This window comes from Manis pentadactyla, chromosome 15 (genome assembly GCF_030020395.1).
Source record: "Manis pentadactyla isolate mManPen7 chromosome 15, mManPen7.hap1, whole genome shotgun sequence".
Taxonomy (NCBI): Eukaryota; Metazoa; Chordata; class Mammalia; order Pholidota; family Manidae; genus Manis; species Manis pentadactyla.
Genome location: NC_080033.1, coordinates 55,700,208 through 55,727,976, shown reverse-complemented (window position 1 = coordinate 55,727,976; position 27,769 = coordinate 55,700,208). Strand labels below are relative to the sequence as shown.

Genomic DNA, 27,769 nt, shown 5'->3' with positions numbered 1-27,769 from the left:
CTTGTGGTGGGGACTTGATAATAGGGTGGAATGTAGTAACCACAATGTTGCTCATGTGAAACTTGAGCATAAGACTGCATATCAATGATACCTTAATAAAAAAAAATTACAATACTATGGAATTTGGGGAGTTTCTGGGCAGCTGAACACATGGAGGTGCTGGGAGGATGACATGCCTGAGAGGGCACAGAAGTTCCATGACCCTTCCCACATACCTTACTCCATGTATATCTTCCATCTGGATGCTCATCTGTATCCTTTTTGATATCCTTCATTTTTTAATAAATTGGTAAATGTAAGTAAGTGTTTCCCTGAGTTCTATGAACTATACTACCAAATGATCAAATCCAAGAAGGAACCTCTGATTTGTAGCCAAGTTGTGGGTAACTTGGGGACCTATTACTTTCAACTGGCATTTGAAGTAGGGGACAGTCTTATGAGACCAAGCCCTTAACTTGTAGAGTTTGTGCTATTCCAGTTAGTGTCAGAACTGAATTAAATTGACTTGGGGACACCTACTGGTGTCTACAAATTGCTTAATATATGGGATACTGACATATCTGGGTGTCAGGAGTGTTGTGAATGTGGTAGTATTTATTGTGAGAGAAAAGGAGAAAACAAGAGAAATGTGTTCTTCTATTCAGAAATTAATAGTTCCCCACAAAGACAGCCCCAGCCAAAGGTTTCAGAGGTGAGCTCTGCCACATGTTCAAAGGAAGGTGAAGAAGCTACAAGACACAGACACTTTTGGAGTGGAAAAAAAATGGGGCACTTCCCCAGTTTGCGTTGATATCCAGAATATAAAAAGAATCCTGTAAGATGGTAAGAATATGAAAATTGACTCAATGGAAAAAAATAGGCAGAGACATGTACAAGTATTCACAAAAAAGGAAACATGAATGGCCCATAACAACCTCAGTAGGCATAAGGGAAATTCAAACCCAAAGTTCAAGGTACCATTTTACACCTACTGGATTAACAAAACTTTTAAGAGTTATGACATTCTTATCTATGTCCACAAGGTGTTAAGTAGAATGTTCATAGCAGCACTGTTAGCTGTTGTTTGGCACTGTCAAAAACTGGACACTGCCCAATCACCCAGAGAATGGATAATAAATTTTAGCACATTCATACAGTGAACTATGTAGTAGCAAAAGTGAAAGATCTTGTTACATGGATCAATTTTTAAACATTAACGCTGACCTCTGAGAAAAGCAATTTTCTGAAGAATACATGCATTATATAAAGTCCAAAAACAGGGGAAAACATACAAAATAAAACTAGAAAGAAAAGCAAGAACTGACTCAGGAGAGGGATTCATTTGGGAAGGAGCACCAAGAAGCCTTCAAAAGTAAAGGTCCTAATTCATAAGCTGGGCAGTAGGTATGAGTATTCATTGTGTTATTCTTATAAGAATGGTATTTCACAATTCTTATTATCAGAGGAAGCATTTGATGGAAAAAATTTTTAAATATGCTCAAGGAAGGCTAAAATCAAACACTCTGCTAGACACAGGATTCTCCTACTTTTGTAAAAATTAAGACACAATTCGCCTAATTATATAGAAAATTCACCCTTTTTAAACTATACAATTTTGAGGTCTTTGGTATATTAACAGAGCTGTATAACCATCACTATCTAATACTAGAAACCCCATGCCCTTCAGCAGTCACTCCCCATTGACACCTCCTTCCATCCCCTGACAATCACTAATATAGTTTCAGTCTATATGGATTATTGATTCTGGACATTTTGTGCTGGCTTCTTTCACTTAGCACAGTATTTTCAAGGTTCATCCATGTTAGAGAATCAATCAGTACTTTAATCTTTTTTATGGCTAAATAATATCCCACCGTGTGAATATTCCACATTTTGTTTATCCATTTACAACTGATGAACATTTGGGTTGCTTCGATTTTTTGGCTTTTATGAATAATGCTGCCATAATAATTTGTGTCCATGTTTCTGTGTGACATATGTTTTTAATTCTCTTGAGTATATAAATAACACACACACAAACACATACACATACTTGAGTACATATACTTCAGTACACACACACACACACACACACACACCCCTAGGATTAGAACTACTGGGGGATTCTTCTACTTTTGAGGCATCTTGAATGAGAACTTAACATTTATATGAAAACATAATAAATGTTTGGTTTACAATAAAATAAAATCTGTGTAAATGATGCTTGTAGCTTTAGGAAAGCCATTCTGTGATTAATGTCAGTGAAACATCTGAATAATTCACTTCACCCTTTTGTCCATTAGTTTGAGGTCAATCAACTCAAATCTTGTATTATTTACCTTGTCCTTTTTCAAGAAAAATGATTTTGGATTCTGGAAGAAAATTAGATCCAGTCACAATCATTTCATGACCTCCATTTACAGAACAACTGTTGATACTATACTTCTCAATATGAGGAAGTTCTTGAGCAGACCGCTGGGCTGTTTTGTTTTGTTTTGTTTTTTAGAGTTGAGAAGAAAGAAAATATTAGTTTACAATCTTTCATATATAAATGACAAATCAAGCTACAAAATGAAAATAAAGAGAAGCAAACTCTGGGCTTTTAAAATTCAAGGCAATGGTAACAATATCCACTAAAATAACTACATTACTTAGGAAATAAAGTAGACTAGATTTATGTGATTTTTAAATTATTTTCTTAGACTACAACTATAACAAACTCAATTAATAAAGAGAAATTAGTGCCTGCAACTTCATAGTGAGTCAAAAACATTAACCTCATCTACTTTTTCCTTTTAGCTTAAGTGTTAATATACTTCTTCCCTACAACTGTTAAAATTGATAAATCTGATATAATTATAAAAAGCAAATTAAATCTAAAGATGTATAATTATATTGCATACAATAAAAAGACAAATTTCTAAAGGACACACACCAAGTAGCCCTTTTTTCAAGATAATATCTAGATCATCACATTTTAATACTGAATTTTAAAAAATGGATCTATATGTCTTTCGATAGTGCATTGCACTCTTCCTTTCTAGGATATATGAACATAATTTATCTTTACTGCCTTAAGAGACATTTTTTAAATTATCGACTTTCATAAACAGTGACTTGGTGCCACTTTCCTCTAATATTGACTGATTCCAAGCTGCTATATTTTCTGGAGATCCTATTTCTGGCTTTTCTTCTTTTTTTTAACTGCTTGAGCTTCAAGCTACAGATTATACTTCTTTTGTTTGCTCAGATTTTCTAAGGGTTTCATCTTGCCAAATACCTAGATAATTTAGGTTTCTCTCCAGATTAAAACAAAAATGTATAGATTACACTCTCTTCTTCACATTTGGAAAACAGATCTACTTTCAGTCTTACTACGTGGGTGGAAAATTGGTGGCTTTAAAGGTCAGCTGAGTTTTGTTCGGCCAGTAACAACATTTTAAAGAAATTTAAACTTGCATACCTTTAGAAAGCAAGCACTCTCCATTCACTATGGCTCCTCTCTCCCAATTATTTGATACCAAGCCACAAAAGTGAATTGAAATCATTACCTCAAAGAGAATGTTAAAATAGACTCTTTCATAGGGGATGGGTCTGAGATTTAGGATCAACTACCACCTGGGAAACAGAGAACCAACCTAGATCTCAGAAAATACTATGTCCCTACTTATGTTCCAAATGGCTCACAGAGAAGGGGCATGAAACCAAGCACTGACTAGTCCAGGGAGTAGACTAACTCAAGTTTTAGATATTTATGGTGGAAACTAGCCATTACAGGTACACTCAAAGTAACAGCAAAAATGTGTTCACCAAACGGCATAGTCATAATATAATATCATGCATGAGTTAAAAATACTATTTTTGAAGACTATTTAACAACATGAGAAAATGCCCCTTATAAGTGAAAATACCAAAACAAAACTGTATCATGTAAGCCCAACTAAAAAATATTATATACAAAAATATATATATATTATATATACATATAAACAAAAAAGAAAAAGAAAATTCAAAAAAAGGTTAACAGTGACTATCTCAAGTGTAGTGATATTACAAAACATTTTACTACTACTCTTTGTACCACTGTGCATTTTTTATATTCTCAACAATAATCATGTTATTTCAGTAAACTAAAAGAAAAAAGAGAAAATCATTTTAGAGTAATTTCATCTCAAAAACTGAAACTATGAAACTACTTTATGCTAAAAATAAAGACATATATGCTTATATGGGCACTGAATACTCTGGCAGGATAATAAAAGATGCTGGCAATGATAGTTGATTCTAAAAAGGGGAACCAGTTGACCTGGAAATTTGCTTTTCCTATACTCCTTTATCCTTTTTGAATTTTGTACCATGTAACTGTATTATCTATCAAAAATTAATTCTACAGTGAATTCTATTATTATGGATTTACTCAGTTGAATCCCAGTCAACTGGGAAATGATAAAGTACTTCTCCAATTCAGCAAACAGCAAAAGGAGGGACAGAAAGGTAATACAGTAGGTGTGATCCCAAATTAAGAATGCATGTGTTTCTATGCTGTACACCTGAAATCAATATAATATAGTATATAAACTATACTTCAATTAAGAAAAAAAGAATGCATGTATTTAAATAGAATGGTATAATGTAATAAAAATACTAAGGAAACCTGTGTTCTGAACAGTCTATTGACAACAGCAAATAACAATGGATGAGGGTTTAGAAACTTGTGCCTCAGTTTCCTCCTACACAAGAGTAAGATATGCAATTAGAACACTTCTAAGTCTAAACCCTAAGGATCTAAACAGCAGTCTCAATATTTTAGTCCTGCCAACTAACCTACCAGAGGTCTACAGTTCTCCAGGGCTTGAGTAGGTATCAGACTCCAGGGCCTTTTCTCATTTCTTGCCTTTGTAAACCAGGGGAAAAAGCAATTCACTTTTCTCAGTCTGATGATGTAAATAAATTTATGGGGAAAAACCAAAAACCCACAAAACCCTGTAAGTCCTTGTTTAGCTGAAGTGTCGGCTCAGAGACAGGAATCTTCCAACATGAAGACTGATATTTTAATTAAACAAAGATGACCAAGTGACACTTAAAATCAGAATAATAGCTTCATTTGGTCCTCAGGTGGCCTCAAACCTACTTTCCTCATTTACAGGTAAGAAAACTATGGTTGAGAGAATTTGTCTACAGTTATACCGCTAACTAGGGTCAAATTGTAAAGAGAAGCCATTTTCTAACTCTAAGATCAATACTCCTTCCACCTAAGCAAGTAGCTTACTTATTTCCATACGAGAAAATCACATCAGTTACCCAGATTCTGTGCCTCAGTTTACATTTTTGATCCAAACATTACATTATAAGCAAAACCGAAAATGATCTATTACAAATAAAATTTTATAACATCATCGCAAGTTTACTTACAGCACTCTACAGGTATTGAAGCTGTCTGCAGAGAAAGAACTTTTCCATTGGGCTGTGGGATGTGTACGCGAAACACAAGTCGTACTCTAGTATTCTTTCTGCCAATATCAGTTTCTCCTTTTCGAAGTTCTATATCTGAATTGCGGAGTTTCAAAATACCTGCACAGTCAATACTAGGGAGTAAAAAACATAAAAATTTTATTTGCTTACTGATAATTAGTGGTTCTAAACAACTCACTAAAACAGCAATTGTTAATTTAGCAGGAATGAACTATCACTATTTAAAATATGATTTTTAAAAAAAGGTATATATGGTTGCTATTTTCTGCTATTTCAATTTCTGGATTAAAAATATTTTTACATGACAAAAATATAATAGTAAGTGTGGGAGATTGTCTGTAAATATAGCTGTATTCCTCCCCATTCCAGTACTTCTCCCATTAAGAGGTGGAGTACCTATGTACTGCCTCCTTAAGACTTGCTTTGACAAACAGAATGTGACCAGTTAATACTCTAAGCTAGGAGCCTAGCACTTAAACAGTCTCATATTATCCACTTTTCCTCTCTTGTAGTCATAGCCACTCTGAAGAAGTCCAACTAACAAGCTGGAGAAAAAGGCCCAGACAATCCTCAACTGTTCCAGCCACTCCAGCCATCTTGGATGTTCTCAAGCCACTGAACTCCCAGCTCAATTAAAGAGCATGATTGTTCCCAGACAGCACCACATGAAAGGATCAGCTGAGTTCAGCCAATCCAAAGAATCATAAAACATACCAACAGTTATTACTTTAAGCCACAAAATTTTGGGGGTAATTTGTGTGACAGAACTAGGTAAATGAAACATAAAGTAAAAATACTGTTTAATTCTACAGGTGTAACTAGGCTAGAAAGCATTCTCTTGTACTACAAATAAGTCATTAATAGCATATTTAGACTTTTATAGGGATGTTTATTAATAAAAACAATCCATCAGGCTACGACTCTTGCACTCCTTAAAAATGTATGTGTAAGATTAAAGTTTTGGCATTTAAGGTCTAACATTTCATTATCTTCAAATTTTATCACTAAATATTGCTGCTTAACACACAATCATGGTAGGAAACAACAGTATCTACAATGTATCTTTGTTATTCACAAATATTCTTCTAATAAGAATAAAGTAGATAACTAATCACCAAACATTCTAGTTAAAGTTTACTGTCTCTTCAAAAATTAGGCTTGGGGTGGATTAATGATTGTGCATTGAGCATTGACCCCCCTATACAGAATTTTATAGTTGTTAACCATTTGATCAATAAATATGAGAGATGCCCTCACACACACACACACACATACACACACACACATATATATATATATATATACGCACTTCCAATTGTAAAATAAATAAGTAACCGGGATGTAATGTATAGCATAAGGAATATAGTCAAAATATTGTAACAACTTGGTATGGTGATAGCTGGTACCTAGAATTATCATGTATATAAATGTTGAATCACTGTGTTGTACACCTGAAACTAATGTAATACTGTGTGTCAACTACCCTTCAATAAAAAATAATTATAAAAAAAAAAAAAAGTTTACTGTCTCTTATGGCAATGTTCGTTATCCATCCTTTTACTTTATCTACCAGTAGTTCCTACTCTTAACGCTCATTGTCCCCAACATGCATAAGTCACTTGAAGGATACTATATCTTACAGAAGTTGGTTATCAAAATAAGAACTAGTAAAGCACAGGGAAGAATCCCAAAAGGATGAATATTTTCATCTTCAGAAAGACACAGAAGAAGAAATTTCTAAAAAAGGAACTACTTTTGAAAAATAAGTATTTGAAATTTATGGATAATAAATTATATTTAAACTAATATTGAAAAATTACATTTTAGCTCAAAGCAGTATCTAGACCAAACTGTATCAAGCAGTGAATAATTCATGTTAGCATGCCAACATGAGTCTTTAGGGAGATTATCCATTTCATTGAGTTTTGAGGGAAGGTATTTTAGCAGAGCTAAGTTTTTAATAGTATGTAACAGGAGTATCAGAAATGACAATTTTACAACTGGATAAGAAATGCAAAAAAGAAAAAAGCTAAGCCAACACAAAAACTACACATATAGGAATGAAAATAATTTTAATTCTGTTTACAACTACAACTGTATTTTGGATCAGGGTGTATTATTGCCACATCCATATTCCATTTAAAACCTAGTTTTAAAAACAGGAAGGAGTTATGAGTAGCTTAAAGCAATGAATACTGACATTCTATATTTAAAGTATCTTGTAAGGTGGCTCTATGGCGTTTGGGGTTAGTATACTGGTCTTAACGGTCTTATATATCCAAGATAAATTAGAACTGAAATGACCAAGCCTGTGGGATAATAGGCAAAACAAGAGCAGTATCTACTAATCTTTCCCCACCTCAGTGCTTTCAGAGATCAGTAAAGCTATTTAATTTAATACATCTCTACAACTAGTTTATACATAAATCATTTTGAACAAGTCTTATCAATCATTCACAAATTTTTTATCTACCACTATCTGAAACTATGTAACACTGAATAACTGTAGTTTATCCTAGTAATTAGTTGCCAGTAAAAAAAAGGCTCATTCAGTTTTACCTTGCTATTGTTATCTAAGGTACATGGAAGAGGTTTCTTAGGTTTGGGTAATTTCCTAGATGCTCCTTTTTCAACCCTTTCTTGGACACACACAGTGTTGCATTGAGCTTTGGCTCCTAAAAAAATTCTATTACCCAATCTAACAGTCCAGAGTGGAAAGAATGTCCAGAGAAGCTTCAGGTTATGTATCTGGGGATAGAGTAAGGGGGTTAGCTGCTTGTTACTAGTAACAGTGATATTTCTGCAGCTTTGTCATCTCTGATCTGATCTAGGCAGGCAGTATGTGCCATGTCTGGTTGGGAAAAGGACATGAATTATGATGACCACCACTTCTGTTCTATGTGCTAGTAGATGCGAAAAGGAGGAGGTATATGTTTAGATCCTACTATTCTGATTTTTTCACACTATTCAATATGAGGCTTCCTGAATTTCTTGAGAATCTTAGAAACTCATGTATTCTTTTTAAATTTATTGATTTATACACTATTTTTAGAAGAGATGAGGCATTTTACAACAAAAATACAAATAAGGTCAAGAAGAAATAGAAGAAATTCTTTAATAGAAAGAACAGGAAATAAATATATCCTAAATCTAGGTTTACAAATTACGATAATTACTGTATTTGACCTCGACTATGAACTTCCCGGAAGCCAAAGCAAAAAGTAAATGTGATAAAGTTTTTACAGGTCTCTCCTTGTCTAGTAAAGCAAAATCTACCATGTCATCAGAAAATACCAAATTTTTTTCAATTAACTTGAAAGAACTGTGTGTATGTGTGTGTTAATGAGCAACTCAGAGATAGTATCTTTAACAGTGGTTTTTCAGATTATGAAGAGGTACTCATATGGCTATTTCCTTCAAGCAAAGAAAGTTAAACAGCACAATAAGCTTCTATTGATTTTCTATTTAACTTGGTTCAAGTCTAGTGAACAGAATGAACGGAAACATAGCCCACAAACTGTCCTCTAGGGATCAATTTTATAAATTATCTAAAGAAGGAAAGTTCAAAGTTGAGTTTTTAATTCCCCTCGATAGCTGACGAATCATGTGTTCATATGTTTCTGATGCTAGATGAAAAAGTAACAGCCTAGAGTAAAAGGAAAGAAGTCTATACATATGCATTCTCATTCAGAGGTTGGTCTCCTCACCTTATTTGAAAATAGGTCAAACAGGATGCCTGGAGTCAGAGTCAACATTTTCCTTAAGAAAGAGTTTTGTCCAATTGCCTGAATAAGCACTAGCTGTGACTCCAAAGTTCTCTCTATATCACTGAATACAGAAATCTAAGAGTAGAGATTATCAGCTAACTGTATGTCTTTGCCATGAAAGTACTGTCACGGCCCCTATGTAATGACTTACTGGGTTGGGTTCTTGCATACTGTCTATCTGAACAAAGGGGGCAAAAATAAAGTTTTGTTTCAATTTATATTTACTTGTTTTTTTCTGACAATAAGTAGATAACAGGGTTAAGTTTCTTTCTGAGGTAATTTTTATTTTGTAATAATAGAATTATGTCATAAATTGCTATAGCCTCAGGTGCATATTCTAGTTTACCTAAGTCATTTAAATGTAAATTTAAAAGAAGAGAGCTAGAGACTGAAATCTGATTTTTGATTAAATCCTAAATATGATTTAGGACTGTTCTTGCAACAGCCTGGGACAGATGTTAATGTCATTTTAAGAAAGGTATATATTGTAGTTTGATGCAATTTCTATAACAAACTTCACATATCTGGTTATGGCAGATTAATAATTATCTAATAAACATCTTTTGTTCCCTTTTTTCTAGTTAATAAGTCCCTATATTGTTAAAGGAAGCAACATACTCAGGTTAAAAATATACCCAGGTCTTCCTTATATACAAGGATAATCAATGAATGTGTTGTATAGGTTTCTGGGATAAGCTCTTTAAAAAGCATTGACTCAGATGGAAGTTCTCTTTTACCCTTCTTCCCACCCCTTCTTCCTTATTCTTTCTGGGATTGTAATTGTGATGGCTAGAAATCCAGCATCCATTTTAGATCATGAAGCAAGTTTGAGGATGGAAACTACATGCTAAATATAGCAGAGAAGAAAAAAAAGAAGGACCTTGGGGCCCCAATGACTTATGGAAATACTATGTTAGCCTTAAAATGTCTACCTGCATATTCTTTTATGGAATAAAAAAAAAACTGTTTAAGCCACTGCATTTCAGGTTTCCATAACAGGCAACTACATATAATCCTAGCTAATCCATTGGAACAAAACTCTATCATATTTTCATTCAGAAGCTAGCCACCTCATTTCATTTGAAAATGTGTCAGATGGGACACCTGGAGTAGAGCCAAAGTTTTCCTCAAGGAAACTTGGTAATCTTAATTGTACTGCAACTATTTATTTATTGTCTACTCATCAGACTGTGAGCTATTTGAAGAAAATTCCACGTACTTTTATCTACATCACTTAGCATGATGCTGGGCTGGTACTACATGGTTCGTACACTTTTGTGGAACTGAATTTTCTTTCTGAAAATATGCTAATAACCTTAGCAGATGTACTACAATTATTCACATAATGTTATTCAGTTAATTTAGAACAATGAATCCTTCATTTCTGTACCATAAAAGTAATATATGTTTTTTCCAAAAGTTGTTTCAGGAAAAGAAAGAACTGCCCATTTTGAGGTATGTTTAAAGATACCTGGCTGACATATTGTTTTCAGGAAGAAGTGGAATTTCCAAAACTTTTGTACTAGCAATTATTATCTCTTGACTTGCAGTAGCAACTGTTTTCCCAGTGATTCGATGCACCTGATAAAATGCATGAGGTCGTAAATATCTATCATCTGCCGTTCCAATAAACATCTGTAGATTTATCGGCTTTTCACTATAGCCCAGGAGCTGATTAGGAAGAACAAACACAGAAAAATACAATTCATTATCCATGCATATTACAATAAGTTTACAACAAATGGGTTTATTATACCTGTATCACATATTATTGACAAAATGTTACTTCAAAAAAGATAACAATAGAAAAAGTTAAGAAGTGAACACCCTTCCAGACTTCAGGAATAGTTTAAAAATAAAATACTGGAAAATAAACAAGGGTATTATATCAAATTCAAGAGCTTCTGCACAGCAAAAGAAACCATAAACAAAACAAAAAGGCAAACCACTGAATGGGAGAAGATATTTGCAAATGGTATATCCACAAAAGGTTAATATCCAAAATACATAAAGAATTCATACAACTCAACACCAAAAAAACACATAACCTGATTAAAAAATTGGCAAAGATCTCAATAGACATTTTTCCAAAGAAGACACAGATGGCCAAAAGACACATGAAAAGATTCTTAAAATCACTAATCATCAAGGAAATGCAAATCAAATCCATAGTGAGATACCACCTCAATCCAGTCAGAATGGCCAGTATCAAAAAGACAAGCAATAAACAAGTGTTGGTGAGGATGTGAAGAAAAGGAATCTCTCATTCATTGCGCGTGGGAATGTAAACTGGTGCAGCCACTACGGAAAACAGTATGGAAGTTTCTCGAAAAATTAAAAGCAGAACTACCATATGACACAGTAATTCCACTTCTGGGAAACTTACCCCCCCAAAATACAAAATCATTAATTTGAAAAGACATATGCGCCCTATGTTTACTGCAGCATTATTTATAAAAGCCAAGATATAAAGGCAACCTAAATGCCTATGGATAAATGAATGGATAATAAGATATGGTATATTGGAGAATTAGTCATAAAGAAGAATGAAGTCTTGCCATGTGCAACAATCTTGCCATGGATGGACCTACAGGGTATTATGCTATGTGAAATCAGTCAGACAAAGACAAATACTGTATGACTTCAGTTATATGTGGAATCTAAAAAATAAAACAGGTGAACAAACAAACCAGAAACAGATTCATAAACATGGAGAACTAACTGGTGGTTGCCATAGGGAAGGGAGGTTAAGGGGATGGATGAAATAGGTGAGGGGGATAAAGAGGTACAAACTTCCAATTATAAAATAAATAAGTCATGGTCAAGTACCAAATGATTTCCCTCATTTGTAGAGTATAACAACGAAGCAAAACTGAAGGAACAAAACAGCAGCAGACTCACAGACTCCAAGAAGGCACTAGTGGTACCAAAGGGGAGGGATGGGGAGGGAGGGAGAAGGGGATTGAGGGGTATTATGATTGGTACACATGGTGTGGGAGGGTCACGAGAAAGACAGTGTAGCACAGAGAAGACAAGTAGTGACTCTGTGGCATCTTACTACACTGATGGACAGTGACTTCAATAAAGTATGGGAGGTCTTGGTAACATGGGTTAATGTAGTAACCACAATGTTTTTCACGTGAAACCTTCAAAAGAGTGTATATCAGTGATACCTTAATAAACAAACAAATAAACCACATAGAAAAATCAAAAACTAATCAGACAATAATAAATAAATAAATAAACAAGTCATGGAGATGAAAAGTACAACACAGGGAATATGGTCAATAATACCGTAGTATCTTTGTTAACTACACTTATAATGGTGAGCATCTCATAATGTATACAACTGCTGGATCACTATGTTGTACACCTGAAACCAATACAATACTGTGTATCAGCTATACTTAAAAAAATAAGTAGAGTTGACAGGAAATCCAGTGAACACTATTTTGATAATAAAATAAAAATTGTTTTTTAAAAAATAAAAATAAAAGGCTGGACTATGTTACAAAAGGATAAGGGGTTTGGTTTTTCTCTTTCTTCTTAACAAATATCTAGATCAACAAAAATTTTTACAAAGCCTCTATTAGAGTGCTGTGAAGAACACAGAAGAAATGTTGATTCTGGACTCCAAGCAACATTAACCATCCAGATCTAAAGACTTGGGTATGTGGGAATGTCCTTGAACAAGCTGTTAAATCAGAGACAGTTTGTTTTAGTAGAAAGAGTCTGAAGAAACCTATTCTGTATGTTACCAACTTAAAATTTCAACTGACTTAACAAGCTGGGTTATTTGGCTTTCCATGGTACCCTTCACTACTGCTAACGTTAAGATGACTGTATGGGGTGGGAAATGGCTATACAGGATTGATAAGGGGGAGGACCAAAAGGTGACTGGAGGTAAAAACTGTGACCATAAGAAAAGGGACACAGAGCCTGCAGAAGTATACAAATAGTACTTAGGAAGACTCCCATGTCCAATCTGATGGTGGAGCAGCAGCCATCTCACTCATCATCATGCAGATAACAACTATAAACTAGAATAAATATAAAGACTAAGTTGAAAGCATGGAGAGAGACCAAAGTAAGCAGACACTGAAAGCAAAGCGACACATTTTAAAAGAGAAAAAGTAAAAGATGTGTTTCCTGTTTTTAAGGCTTCTAACCTGAGGGAAAGCCATAGCCCATTACAGAGTGGCTGAAACTCCCATAGAAATCTACAGTGTAAAGGGCTTGAAGAATGGAGGTAAGCATGTAGAACCACAGCCTCTGGAAAGAGGGAAATCCCAAAAAGGAGTCAGAAAGGAGCAGCTCCAAATTACACATATAAACTGCCTAATCCTTTGGCGGACCTGTGAATCATCTACGAACAGAGCAGATCTCAAGCAGCCTAACTAATGCTACAATAACAGAAAATAACTGAAATGAGATTATGAGCTACCACAAACCACATGGAGACAGGTTTTGCAGACTGACTTCAACCAAGTTAAGTGGCTGCTTAAACAAATAAAAAACTCAACATTCTCTGAGAGTATATATGGGCATGTATGTATACTTGTTTTAATGTTGTTGAGTTACAGCTCTTTATATGTTGTGAATATTAATCCCTTGCAGATAAATGATTTGCAAATACTATCTTGGTTGAGTCCTTCAAATGCACAAAAGTTTTTAATTTCAATGGAGTCCGATTTATCTTTTCCTTTTGTTGCTTACTGTGCTTTGGTATCATACTTAATAAAACCACTGCCAAACCCACTGTCAAGAAGATTTTCCTCAATGTTTTCTCCTAAGAGTTTTATAGTTTTAGGTCTTACAGTTAAGGTTTTTGATCAATTTTGAATTAATTTTTGTATATGATGTAAGGTAAGAGTCCTACTACATTATTTAGCAGGTGCATGTCCAACTTTCCCAGGATTGTCTGTTGAAAAGACTGGCCTTTCCCTCATTGAATGGTCTTGGCACCTTGTCAAAAACGAACTGACCATAGATAAGTGAGGGCTTATTTTTGGGCTTTCTATTCTATGTCACTGGTCTGCCTTTATGCCAGTGTCATATATTGTTTTAAATACTGTAGCTTTGTAGTGAGTTATAAATCAGAAAAATTGAATCCTAGTTTTATTCTTTTTCAGGATTATTTTGGCTATTAGAAGCCTCTTGCAATTCCTACAAATTTGAGGATATGCTTTTCCATTCTGCAAAAAAGGCTGTTGGAATTATGGCTTTGAATCTAGAATGTTTTGGGGAGAACTGGTATCTTAATAATGCTAGGTTTTCCTGTCCATGAACATGGTATAGTTTTATATTTATTTTTATTTCTTCCAGCAATATTTTACAGTTTTCAGCATACCAGTGTTACAACTCCTTGGATAAATTTATTCCTAACTATTTATTCTTTTGAATGCTATTGTAAATGGTAAATGGTATTGATTTCTTAATTTCCTCTTCAGTTTGTTCATCCTTTGCATACACATAAACACAACTGTTAAGGGTATGTTGACCTTCCACCTTGAAACATAGCTAAACTCATTTATTAGCTCTGGTAGCTTTCCTGTGGATTATTTGAAATTTTCTATGTACAGGAACAAATCATCTGCAAACACAGAGAGTTTTATCTCTTCCTAATTTGGATACCTTTTATTTCTTTTTATTGACTAATTGCTCTGGCTAGAACTTCCAGCATACATAATAACAATGGTGCAAGTGAGCATCGTCATCTTGTTGCTGATCCCAGAGAGAAAGCTTTCAAGTCTTTCACCATTAAGTATGATGTTAGCTGTGGGCTTTTCATAAATGATCTTGATTGTGTTAAGGATTTCTCCCTTTTCCTAATTTGTTGAGTGTTTGTTGTTAATGTTTTTAATAAAAGGTTGTTAAATTTTGTCAAATGCCTTTTTTGTGCCAACTGGGATGACCAAGTGGTTTTTATTCCTTCATTCTGTTAGTGTGGAATATATTACATCAACCTATTTTCATATGTTGAATCACTTTTTGCATTTCTGGGGTAAATTTCATTGGGTCATGCTGTATAATTCTTTTAATGTGCTGTTGGATTTGGTTTGTTATGTTTTTTGTTGAGGATTTTGTGTTTATATTCATTAGGGATATTAGTCTGTAGTTTTCTCTTGTGTTTTTGTCCTTATCATTATCCTTTTAATAAAAAAAACATTTCCATGTGTCTACTGAAACTCCACCATCTCTTCACATGTACGGTCCACCTTTTCTACTAGATAATTTAGCATTTTTATTGTGACTATATTAAAGTTTCTTTCTGGCAACAACATAGATGAAGACTTAGACCTAGGTTGTCTCTGGGGCTGCTTCTATTGATTGTTTTCTCTCATTGCAGGTCACACTTTCTTTTGTACATACTGTTTAACACATACTAGACATTTTGTATAAAAGAACTCTGGAGATTGAAGTAGAAAATATTTACCTCCAAAAAGAGGATTGTTATTTCTTTGTCAGGCCATGGTTCTTAAGCTATGTCTGGGCTTTTTTGTAGCTCTGGTACCTGTGCTTTGAGATGGTGGCTTCCTTGTACACGCTGGAGGTTTTCCAAGCTTTGGAATGATATGTTGCAGCAATCCACACTCCTACTTCTGGCCCCAAATGCCTCAGGGAGAAAGAGTTGCTCTGTGACTGCTTTAATCCATTAAACCAGCAAGGGAGCAACATGATAATGTAGGTTTTTTTCAGTCCATTTTCAGTAAACATAGTGGCAGAAGTGTCCAGCTCTTCAAGGCAGTAGTGGTGGAATTTCTGGTGCCCACTCCCAAGCACTGCCTGACAAGTTCTGTTCGTGAGTCACGGTGTCAATGATGTTTTTACTACAGCAGTAATGGCTAAGGTGGTTGGACACTGTTCCAGGCCATGTAGCTTCCAAGCCTGAGATTTTATGAGCTACCTAATAACCTGTAAAAACATTTCTGTTTCTGTACTATGGTTTATAAAGTATCCTGGCACATGATATCAAATATAGAGTGCCTAGTACAGCTTCTGACACATGGTTAGTGATAAATATTAGCTGCATTCATGATTCTAAGTATGGAATCTAGTCAAAGTTTCAAATGAGTAGAAGAATTTCATTCTATTATACAGTCCTTCAGGTAAATGTTTTACTCTCCCCTGCCTGCCCATCCCTGGCTTCATGCGGAGTCTGTAACCAAGCAACATGATTTACTGATTATCCTCTACCCAGGAAAGGACATGAAGATTTTTGCCTATTATCAGATATGATTTACTCAGCATTCTTTTCAGTCCTGTAAAGTTTATAGAGAAGCAAGTAAAGCCTAGACCTTTGCAATAGCCTTGTAAGTACTCTCCCTGTTTTCACTCTTACTCTCCCCTACAGCCTATTCTCTATCCAGGAGCCAGAACAAACTTGTAACATTAACCTGGTAATTTCACTCCTGCTCAGAATTCTCTAATGGCTTCCTCTCACACTCAGAACTAAATTCAAATGCCCTATGATGATTTACAAGGCCTAAGTGATTTCGGCTTTGGTTAACTTGTTGCCTTACCTTCTCCTACTTTCTGCCTTCCACAGTCAGTTCTGGCCATCCTGACTTTATTGCATGAGCCATCCAGGCTCATTCCTAATCTCAGGGCCTTCACACTTAATATTTTATCCCTTTGGAATATTCACTCTGATCTTTATATTACCTCACTCCTTTAGTTCTATATTCAAAGGCCTGTTCCTCAAAGAAGAGCACCCTATCTAAAATACCGCATCTTTATCCCCTTATCCTATTTTTTTATTTTTCACAGTACTGATCACTATCAAAAGTATATTATTTATTATATGTTTTCTTCAGCACCATATAAGTTTCAAAAAGGCTGAAACTTTGTGCACCACTCTACCCCTTCCTCTTTTTATTGAGGGTCCATGATGGAAATATCCATACTGAATGTCACTGCTCTGCCAGTATTATATACATGACAAAGTGGCATGTACTGAACTTTAAGGAATTAATGAAGACCCCAAAGGCAGAAATTTATTATTAATAATGCAGGAAGTAGGAAAACACATGATAAAAAAAGGCATTTAAGGCTCTATGAAGGACAGAAAAGATAGAATCATGCAAACCAGTTAAGAGGCTAGAACACTAAAATCACATACACTAAAAGTTTAAATTAGGGTATAAGTAAGAACATAAATAGAAAAATAGGAATGGAGAGGGATGAATGCACTACATCTTTCCTATGAGACCCTAAAGAGATTTTTTTGGTAACTGACTACATATAGAATAATAAAGAGAAGGAAACAAAGAAATGAGAAGTTCTTTTCAATACCTAGTAGAAGGGTGGTGTACTAGCGAATAAAGAAAGCAAAGAAGTCACTGTTTTAGAACAGGTTTGGGAGACCTAAGGCGATGTTTTCAACGTTAGAGATATTGTATTCAAGGTACGATGAGACACCTAGGTGGAAATGTGAGGCTATGTAAGATGCACATTCTTTTAGCCCAGCCATGGTGTATTGCTCAATAAACACTCTGCTATATAATTTGGTAACAAAATAAACACAATCTACTGTGCCTTAAAAGGATGACATTTAAAATCTACTTTCCTTTTCTTGTTTTGACATGATGAATATGCACTGTAAAATTCCAGTATAGCAATACACATGGCACTTGAAACACTAGAGTTTTAACTGTATCACTGTGATGTAGTTAGTGTTCTGAGCAAAGTGTGAAGTGATGAGAGTGCCAAGTATGTCCTCTATCTTAACTACTTGCAATCATTACACAAGAACAGCCATAGTCAATATACAAGTGAATGATCATGGCAACATGATAAGTATAAGTACACTACAGGAATTTAATGAAAAGGGGCCAGAGATTCAAGTTCCTATTAACCCCCATGGATAATCACAATTCTTCAAAGTGCACAACTATCCTATGCTGCAAAGACCTTCAGAATGTCCCATTGTATTTTCATGTATCTAGAAGTTTATGAACTTAAAACCTAAGCTGTTGGTATGTATAAATACAAAAAAACCCACAAAACTGCAGTTTTAACACATGGAATTTTTTTTCCCTCTTCTGTCTGAAGCAGGCGGTTTTTTTAAATTGGTACATAGTCTTATTTTAGTTTCAAGTATACAACACAGTGGTTCAACGGTTACCCATATTACTAAATGCTCACCCCTACTAGTATAGTTACTATCTGTGAACATAGAAAGATGTTACAGAATCACTGGTTGTATTCTCCATGTTGTACTACTACCCTTGTGAACAACCCACATTATGACTGAGAATTTTTGTGCCCCTTTATCCCCTTCACCCTCCCTTCCCCTCCCACCCACCCAAACCTCTCCCCCATGGTAACCACCAGTCCCTTCTCAGGTCTACGAGTCTGCGCTATTTTGTTCCGTTTTGCTTTGCTTTTATATTCCACAAATAAGTGAAATCATAACACATATATGAACTTTTCATGAATCAACTACCATATAAACTAAGGAAAACTTTAGCAAGAGTTCATTTCAGAAAATCATGTCATCACTAGTAATACCACTCACTCATGGAATTTAGGTTGCTGATGAAAATACCTGCCTCAGTACCTGAACGTACTCTCACTGACACTGCAGGTAATGAGTATCTAACAACTTCAGTGTCTTCTACAGTCATTACTAAGCCTTTTTTTCATTTTGAAACAACTACTGTGTTATAGTTTTCTAATTTATTTCCTCTTAATGTTACATTTTATTGATATTCTTAATATTGTACGTGTGGGTTGATTATACTATCTTTTCATTTCCATTTCAGGTTAATAAAGTAGTATTACAAAACACTGATTTAAAAAAAAAGTGGAGTTGGGTCTGATAGGGTTGAGAACCATTAGAAGATATGCAAGTTCAAGAGGAACATAAGTATTATCTCTTGGAACAGGTTGTCTAAAAGCAATTCCTCCAGTCTCCTGTCTAGGGAGCATAAAGCTATTGCAAGCCATTTGGGGAGTTAAAGAAAAGGGGTCAGAGGCCTCCCTATTCAGTATGCAGATTTTCCTTATGCCTCTCATCCATCCCCACCCTCTTTTCTATACAGATCCTCAAGCCCTGACTTCCATTATTCTAGAACCTACAACTTCTATTTCATTCCCTCTAGAGAGTACATCTTCAGTTCTCCCAGGGCAAGACAGTGGTTATAACCTGGCTATACCACACAGGAGAGAAAAACCTGGGAATCTAACTGCTTCTTTGTAGACTTGCAGCCAATCCTGTTTTGCAGCTCTCTTCCACATCCTACTTTCTGAGATACCAAGTGCCTCAAATTCTTGAGCCTTTTCAGGGCTCTTTGGTGTAAAATGATTTGTGCTCCTTATTGGTTCTTTCTCTCCATCTAACAAGCTTAAGTTGAAGCTAATTAATGTTTGATGAAGGTAAACACATGTTCAATCTATTGTATTTAACTGAAAGTTGCAATTTTCTCTATATACTTAAATATTTATATAATCAAAAAACCTATCAATATTTCCAGTCATTATTTCTTTTTACATATTTTGGTATAAACGTGTTGGTAAATTTTAAAGTCTTAAGTAAATGGAAAATATTCTTAAAACCTTCCAACATGATCATATACACACACATATACACAAAGCCTAAATAAATTAGTAACTAAAGAAGAAATTGCAAAATGTGAGCATATGTGCACACATGCACACAAATAAGTTCAGCCACTTTTCTCTTTTGGCTGGTATGGGGCAAGTGATAACCTAGAATGAGATTCATCTACGTTTGTACACAGAGATGAAAAAGTGAAGGTAGAGAGTGGTGCTATACTTTAAAACAAATTAGTTTATTTAATCCTAAAATTGGGGAGTACAAGTCATTTTTTTCCTGTTTACAGATGAAGAATATGAAGTTAGGAAAGATCAGGGAACTTCCCCAAACTCATGGTTGAGTGATGTGATTAGCCATTCCTTTCCTCTATACCTGTTGTTCTTTCATGCTGAACCCAAATTGAACAAATTACTCTATGGAGCCAACTCTCCTTCATCTAGTGAAGAAAGAAATAACAACAACTTTACCACATGCCTCTAAGTTTTGTGAAGGGGACAGTGTCCATCCTGTTATCTCCACAACTTTACCACATGCCTCTAAGTTTTGTGAAGGGGACAGTGTCCATCTTGTTATCTCCGAAGCCTAGTATACTACCTAGCACGTTACAGGTATTCAATCACCATTGAATGAATGAATTTTGGAATAAGAGTACAATTTGGTGGAGCAAAATTAGTCATGAGGTTAGTCGACAGTATTATTTAAGAATTTTAGCCAATAAATAGCTGTTCAAAATGAACTAGTTAAATAAAAAATAAAAAAAATAAAAAATTTTATTGCTATTAAGTTACCCAAATATCACACAACATACCAGTAAGTACTATATACCAAAGTGTCCTAGTCATATTAGATGTCTCACATTAATACCAGCTTGGCAAAGACATAAGCCACCTGTCCTTTATACTTCGATAGTAAAATGAACCAGTGTTGGGGGAAGGTAATCATGCATATAAGATTTCAAAGGGAATATATTTCATAACACAGATTTCAGCCGGCATATGCTCCAAGCATATATACTATAACTTAAGAAAAACAGGCCTTCCCCTTTGCATCTCAGGGATTTCAGAGGAATATCAAATAAACTAATTAGATTATCTTCCCATCCCATCCCCAGAGAAGCATTATGTTACAGGTGCTGAACAGATTATTGCTGCTGTTAAAACTACTCTATAAAAACTTTCATCTAGTATCAGTACACTTCTCTTCAGGCCACCTTTTGCTTTGCAGAAGAAAGTGAGCCAATTTGTTTGTTATGTTTCTGTATCGTTTCCATAGCAAACGTCTGTGACTGCTTAATTTAACTGAAGCTGGAAGGTTAAAGCCCTAAGGTCACTATAGGACAGACTAGAGCAGTTTCAATAAAAGCAGTTCTATCAGTTCTGCTAAATAACTTGGGAAGAGGGGAATCTGAATATATTACAAACATGATAACACACTGTAGAGACACTAAAAATACAAAATTAAATTTCCATAATATAAATTGCTTCAAACTGAAGTGCAATATTACACAAAAAATCATCACCTGGAAATAGACCTTGGTATATGAAATACAAAGTCTAATTATGAAAAATAAAATACTACAATCCAAATTTAAAATTTTTCAACTTTTGGGATAAGACTCAAAATACGTATGCCTTAATAAAACTTACCACTGTAGGAGGGGGCGGAGCCAAGGTGGCGGCGTGAGTAGGACAGTGGGAATCTCCTCCCAAAAACTTACACATTTTTGAAAATACAAAAATACAACTATCCCTAAAAGAGAGACCAGAAGATACAGGACAACAGCCAGACCACATCCACACCCGCGAGAACCCAGCGCCTCGCGAAGGGGGTAAGATAGAAGCCCCGGCATGGTGGGACCCAAGCGCCCCTCACCACAGCTCCCAGCGGGAGGAGAGGAGTTGGAGCAGGGAGGGAGAGGGAGCCCAGGACTGCTGAACACCCAGCCCCAGCCATCAGCACCAGAGCACAGACACACAGTGCATGTGTGGGGTGCTGGACCTAGGGAAACAGGACAGTAAGATCTGTGAGCAGGTCCCTGCAGTTGGCGCCCCTGGGACAAAGAAAAGCGAGTGCTTTTTGAAAGTCTTAAAGGGACAGGGACCCAACAGCTGGACGCACGCGTTCCGGGACACTTATCCCAGCAGCTGGGAATCCAGGGGAACTCCGGGCATCCTCACCCCCTGGGCAGCAGCTCTGAGACCCCTCATGGCGATAAACAGCCCCCCTCTCCCCCTGTCTGTTCCCACTCCAGAGTCCCGCCATAGCAGAGCAGCAGCCTGAGGCTGGCCACGCCCACAGCAAGGGAGCTTCCTCCATAGTGGCTGGGAAAGAACAGACCTGGTCTACACACAATTGCCCAACACAAGCCGCTAGGGGTAGCGTTGTCCCAGTAAAGAAAGGCCAGGAGCAAGTGGAAAAGGTCTTGGCTCTCCCAGCTGACAGATGAGTCAATAGGATACCACTACATCTATCAACATGAAAAGGCAAAAAAATTTGATCCAGACCAGGCTAACCCAGACACCTTTGACATCCTCTCCTGAGAAGGAATCTGGGGAGGAAGATTTAACCAATCTTACTGAAAAAGAATTCAAAACAAAAGTCATAACCATGCTGACGGACTTGCCGAGAAATATGCAAGAACTAAGGAGGGAGAATACAGAAATAAAACAATCTCTGGAAGGACTTCAAAGCAGAATGGACAAGATGCAAGAGACCATTAATGGACTAGCAAACTAAGAATAGGAACGCAGAGAAGCTGACGCAGAGAGAGATAAAAGGATCTCCAGGAATGAAAGAAGATTAAGAGAACTGTGTGACCAATGCAAAAGGAACAATATTCGTATCATAGGACTACCAGAAGAAGAAGAGGGAGAAAAAGGGATACAAAGTGTCTTTGAAGAAATAATTGCTGAAAACTTCCCCAAACTAGGGGTGGAAATGGCCTATCAGACCACAGAAACACACAGAACTCCCCTGACAAGGGACCCAAGGAGGGCAACACCAAGACACATAATAATTAAAATGGCAAAGATCAAAGACAAGGACAGAGTATTAAAGGCATCCAGAGAGAAAAAAAAAGGTCACCTACAAAGGAAAATCCATCACGCTATCATCAGACTTCTCAACAGAAACCTTACAGGCCAGAAGACAATGGCATGATATATTTAATGCAATGAAACAGAAAGGCCTCGAACCAAGAATACTGTATCCAGCACGATTATCATTTAAATATGAAGGAGGGATTAAACAATTCCCAGACAAGCAAAAGTTGAGGGAATCTGCCTCCCACAAACAACCTCTACAGGGCATCTTACAGGGACTGCTCTAGATGGAAGCACTCCTAAAAAGAGCACAGAACAAAACACCCAACATATGAAGAATGGAGAAGGAGGAATAAGAAGGGAGAGAAACAAAGAATCATCAGACAGTGTTTATAATAGCTCAATAAGCCAGTTAAATTAGACAGTAAGATAGTAAAGAAGCTAACCTTGAACCTTTGGTAACCACAAACTTAAAGCCTGCAATGGCAATAAGTACATATCTTTCAATAATCACCCTAAATGTAAATGGACTGAATGCACCAATCAAAAGACAGAGTAACAGAATGGATAAAAAAGCAAGACCCATCTATATGCTGTTTACAAGAGACTCACCTGAAACCCAAAGACATGCACAGATTAAAAGTCAAGGGATGAAAAAAGATATTTCATGCAAACAACAGAGAAAAAAAGCAGGTGTTGCAATCCTAGTATCAGACAAAATAGACTTCAAAACAAAGAAAGTAACAAGAGAGAAAGAAGGACATTACATAATGATAAAGGGCTCAGTCCAACAAGAGGATATAACCATTATAAATATATATGCACCCAATACAGGAGCACCAACATATGTGAAACAAATACGAACAGAATTAAAGGAGGAAATAGAATGCAATGCATTCATTTTGGGAGACTTCAACACACCACTCACTCCAAAGGACAGATCCACCAGACAGAAAATAAGGACACAGAGGCACTGAACAACACACTAGAACAGATGGACCTAATTGACATCTATAGAACTCTACATCCAAAAGCAACAGGATATACATTCTTCTCAAGTGCACATGGAACATTCTCCAGAATAGACCACATACTAGGCCACAAAAAGAGCCTCAGTAAATTCCAAAAGACTGAAATCCTACCAACCAACTTTTCAGAACACAAAGGTATAAAACTAGAAATAAATTGTACAAAGAAAGCAGAAAGGCTCACAAACACACGGAGGCTTAACAACATGCTCCTAAATAATCAATGGATCAACGACCAAATTAAAATGGAGATCCAGCAATATATGGAAACAAATGACAACAACACAAAACCCCAACTACAGTGGGATGCAGTGAAAGCAGTCCTAAGAGGAAAGTATATAGCAATCCAGGCATATTTAAAGAAGGAAGAACAATCCCAAATGAATAGTCTAATGTCACAATTATCGAAATTGGAAAAAGAAGAACAAATGAGGCCTAAGGTCAGCAGAAGGAGGGACATAATAAAGATCAGAGAAGAAATAAATAAAATTGAGAAGAATAAAACAATAGAAAAAAATCAATGAAACCAAGAGCTGGTTCTTCGAGAGAATAAACAAAATAGATAAGCCTCTAGCCAGACTTATTAAGAGAAAAAGAGAATCAAAACACACATCAACAGAATCAGAGAAAGGAAAAATCATGACGGACCCCACAGAAATACAAAGAATTATTAGAGAATACTATGAAAACCTACATGCTAACAAGATGAGAAACCTAGGAGAAATGGACAACTTCCTAGAAAAATACAACCTTCCAAGACTGACCCAGAAAGAAACAGAAAATCTAAACAGACCAATTACCAGCAATGAAATTGAAGCGGTAATCAAAAAACTACCCAAGAACAAAACCCCCGGGCCAGATGGATTTACCTCGGAATTTTATCAGACATACAGAGAAGACATAACACCCATTCTCCTTAGTTTTCCAAAAATTTGAAGAGGAGGGAATACTCCCAAACTCATTCTATGAAGCCAACATCACCCTAATACCAAAACCAGGCAAAGACCCCACCAAACAGAAAAACTACAGACCAATATGCCTGATGAACATAGATGCAAAAATACTCAACAAAATATTATCAAACCGAATTCAAAAATACATCAAGAGGATCATACACCATGACCAAGTGGGATTCATCCCAGGGATGCAAGGATGGTACAACATTTGAAAATCCATCAACATCATCCACCACATCAACAAAAAGAAGGACAAAAACCACATGATCATCTCCATAGAGGCTGAAAAAGCATTCGACAAAATTCAACATTCATTCATGATAAAAACTCTCAACAAAATGGACATAGAGGGCAAGTACCTCAACATAATAAAGGCCATATATGATAAACCCACAGCCAACATTATACTGAACAGCGAGAAGCTGAAAGCTTTTCCTCTGAGATCGGGAACAAGACAGGGATGCCTACTCTCCCCACTGTTATTCAACATAGTACTGGAGGTCCTAGCCATGGCAATCAGACAAAACAAACAAATAAAAGGCATCCAGACTGGTAAAGAAGAAGTTAAATTGTCACTATTTGAAGATGACATGATATTGTACATAAAAAACCCTAAAGACTCCACTCCAAAATTACTAGAACTAATATCAGAGTTCAGCAAAGTTGCAGGATACAAAATTAACACACAGAAATCTGTGGCTTTCCTATACACTAACAATGAACTAATAGAAAGAGAAATCAGGAAAACAATTCCATTCACAATAGCATCAAAAAGAATAAAATACCTAGGAATAAACCTAACCAAGGAAGTGAAAAACCTATACCCTGAAAACTATAAGACACTCTTAAGAGAAATTAAAGAGGTCACTAACAAATGGAAACTCATCCCATGCTCTTGGCTAGGAAGAATTAATATTGTCAAAATGGCCATCCCGCCCAAAACAATATACAAATTCGATGCAATCCCTATCAAATTACCAACAGCATTCTTCAATGAACTGGAACAGGTTCAAAAATTCATATGGAAACACCAAAGACCCCACATAGTGAAAGCAATCCTGAGAAGGAAGAATAAAGTGGGGGGGATCTCACTCCCCAACTTCAGGCTCTACTACAAAGCCACAGTAATCAAGACAATTTGGTACTGGCACAAGAACAGACCCACAGACCAATGGAACAGAACAGAAACTCCAAACATTAACCCAAACATATATGGTCAACTAATGTTCGATAAAGGAGCAATGGACATACAATGGGGAAATGACAGTCTCTTCAACAGATGGTGCTGGCAAAACTGGACAGCTACATGTAAGAGAATGAAACTGGATTACTGTCTAACCCCAAACACAAAAGTAAATTCGAAATGGATCAAAGACTTGAACATAAGTCATGAAACCATAAAGTCCTAGAAAAAAACATAGGCAAAAATCTCTTAGACATAAACATGAGTGACCTCTTCTTGAACATATCTCCCCGGGCAAGGGAAACAAAAGCAAAAATGAACAAGTGGGACTATATCAAGCTGAAAAGCTTCTGTACAGCAAAGGACACCATGAATAGAACAAAAAGGTATCCTACAGTATGGGAGAATATATTCATAAATGACAGATCCGATAAAGGGTTGACATCCAAAATATATAAAGAGCTCACACACCTCAACAAACAAAAAGCAAATAATCCAATTAAAAAATGGGCAGAGGAGCTGAATAGACAGTTCTCTAAAGAAGAAATTCAGATGGCCAACAGACACATGAAAAGATGCTCCACATCGCTTGTCATCAGAGAAATGAAAATTAAAACCACAATGAGATATCACCTCACACCAGTAAGGATGGCTACCATCCAAAAGACAAACAACAAATGTTGGTGAGGTTGTGGAGAAAGGGGAACCCTCCTACACTGCTGGTGGGAATGTAAATTAGTTCAACCATTGTGGAAAGCAGTATGGAGGTTCCTCAAAATGCTCAAAATAGAAATACCATTTGACCCAGGAATTCCACTTCTAGGAATTTACCCTAAGAATGCAGCACTCCAGTTTGAAAAAGACAGATGCACCCCTATGTTTATCGCTGCACTATTTACAATAGCCAAGATATGGAAGCAACTTAAGTGCCCATCAGTAGATGAATGGATAAAGAAGATGTGGTACATATACACAATGGAATATTACTCAGCTATAAGAAAAAAACAGATCCTACCATTTGCAACAACATGGATGGAGCTAGAGGGTATTATGCTCAGTGAAATAAGCCAGGCGGAGAAAGACAAGTACCAAGTATAAGAACAAAGGAAAACTGAAGGAACAAAACAGCAGCAGAATCACAGAACCCAAGAATGGACTAACAGTTACCAAAGGGAAAGGGACTGGGGAGGATGGGTGGGAAGGGAGGGATAAGGGTGGGGAAAAGGGGGGCATTATGATTAGTATGTATAGTGTCGGGGGGCACGGGGAGGGCTGTGCAACACAGAGAAGACAAGTAGTGATTTTACAGCATCTTACTACGCTGATGGACAGTGACTGTGAAGGGGCATGTGGGGGGGACTTGGTGAAGGTGGGAGCCTAGTAAACATAATGTCTTTCATGTAATTGTAGATTAATGATACCAAAACAAAAAAATAAAAAATAAAAAAAACTTATCACTGTATAATAAAGTATGTGTGTAGATTTATGCAGTTTCATCCCATGTGTAGATTCAAGTAACTATCACAGTCAAGATGCAGAACTCTTTCATCACCAAAAAGGAATTCCTTTGTGCTACCTGTTAGGCTGAAGAAAGGAAAAACAATGACATGCAAACAGAACAGAGAGATGCCATAGGGGGAGAACAGACCAGACCCCAAAGTCCGTGCCATATATGGAAAGGGGACAGCTCTCCCTGAATTCCATCCTGATGTGCCAACTAAGACCCGGATGTCAGCCTCCTCCCTCTTGGAAGGAGAAAAAGTTTCTAGTTGTCTATTATGT

The 27,769-nt window shown here is 36.2% G+C and overlaps 1 protein-coding gene across 4 annotated transcripts in view; it reads right to left on the bottom strand.

The window, feature by feature from the left end:
• NFATC3 (nuclear factor of activated T cells 3) overlaps window positions 1–27,769 on the bottom strand; it is a 134,024-nt gene that overhangs the window by 42,028 nt on the left and 64,227 nt on the right. For 3 of the 4 annotated variants that reach the window (XM_057492831.1, XM_036897546.2, XM_036897545.2), the window contains 3 exons: window positions 10,690–10,889; window positions 5,392–5,564; window positions 2,319–2,459 (listed from right to left, as the gene is read on the bottom strand). In XM_057492831.1, the coding sequence (XP_057348814.1) occupies window positions 2,319–2,459; window positions 5,392–5,564; window positions 10,690–10,889 (514 nt within the window). The remainder of the gene's footprint in view (window positions 1–2,318; window positions 2,460–5,391; window positions 5,565–10,689; window positions 10,890–27,769) is intronic. The other variant, XM_057492832.1, reaches the window with a different exon arrangement.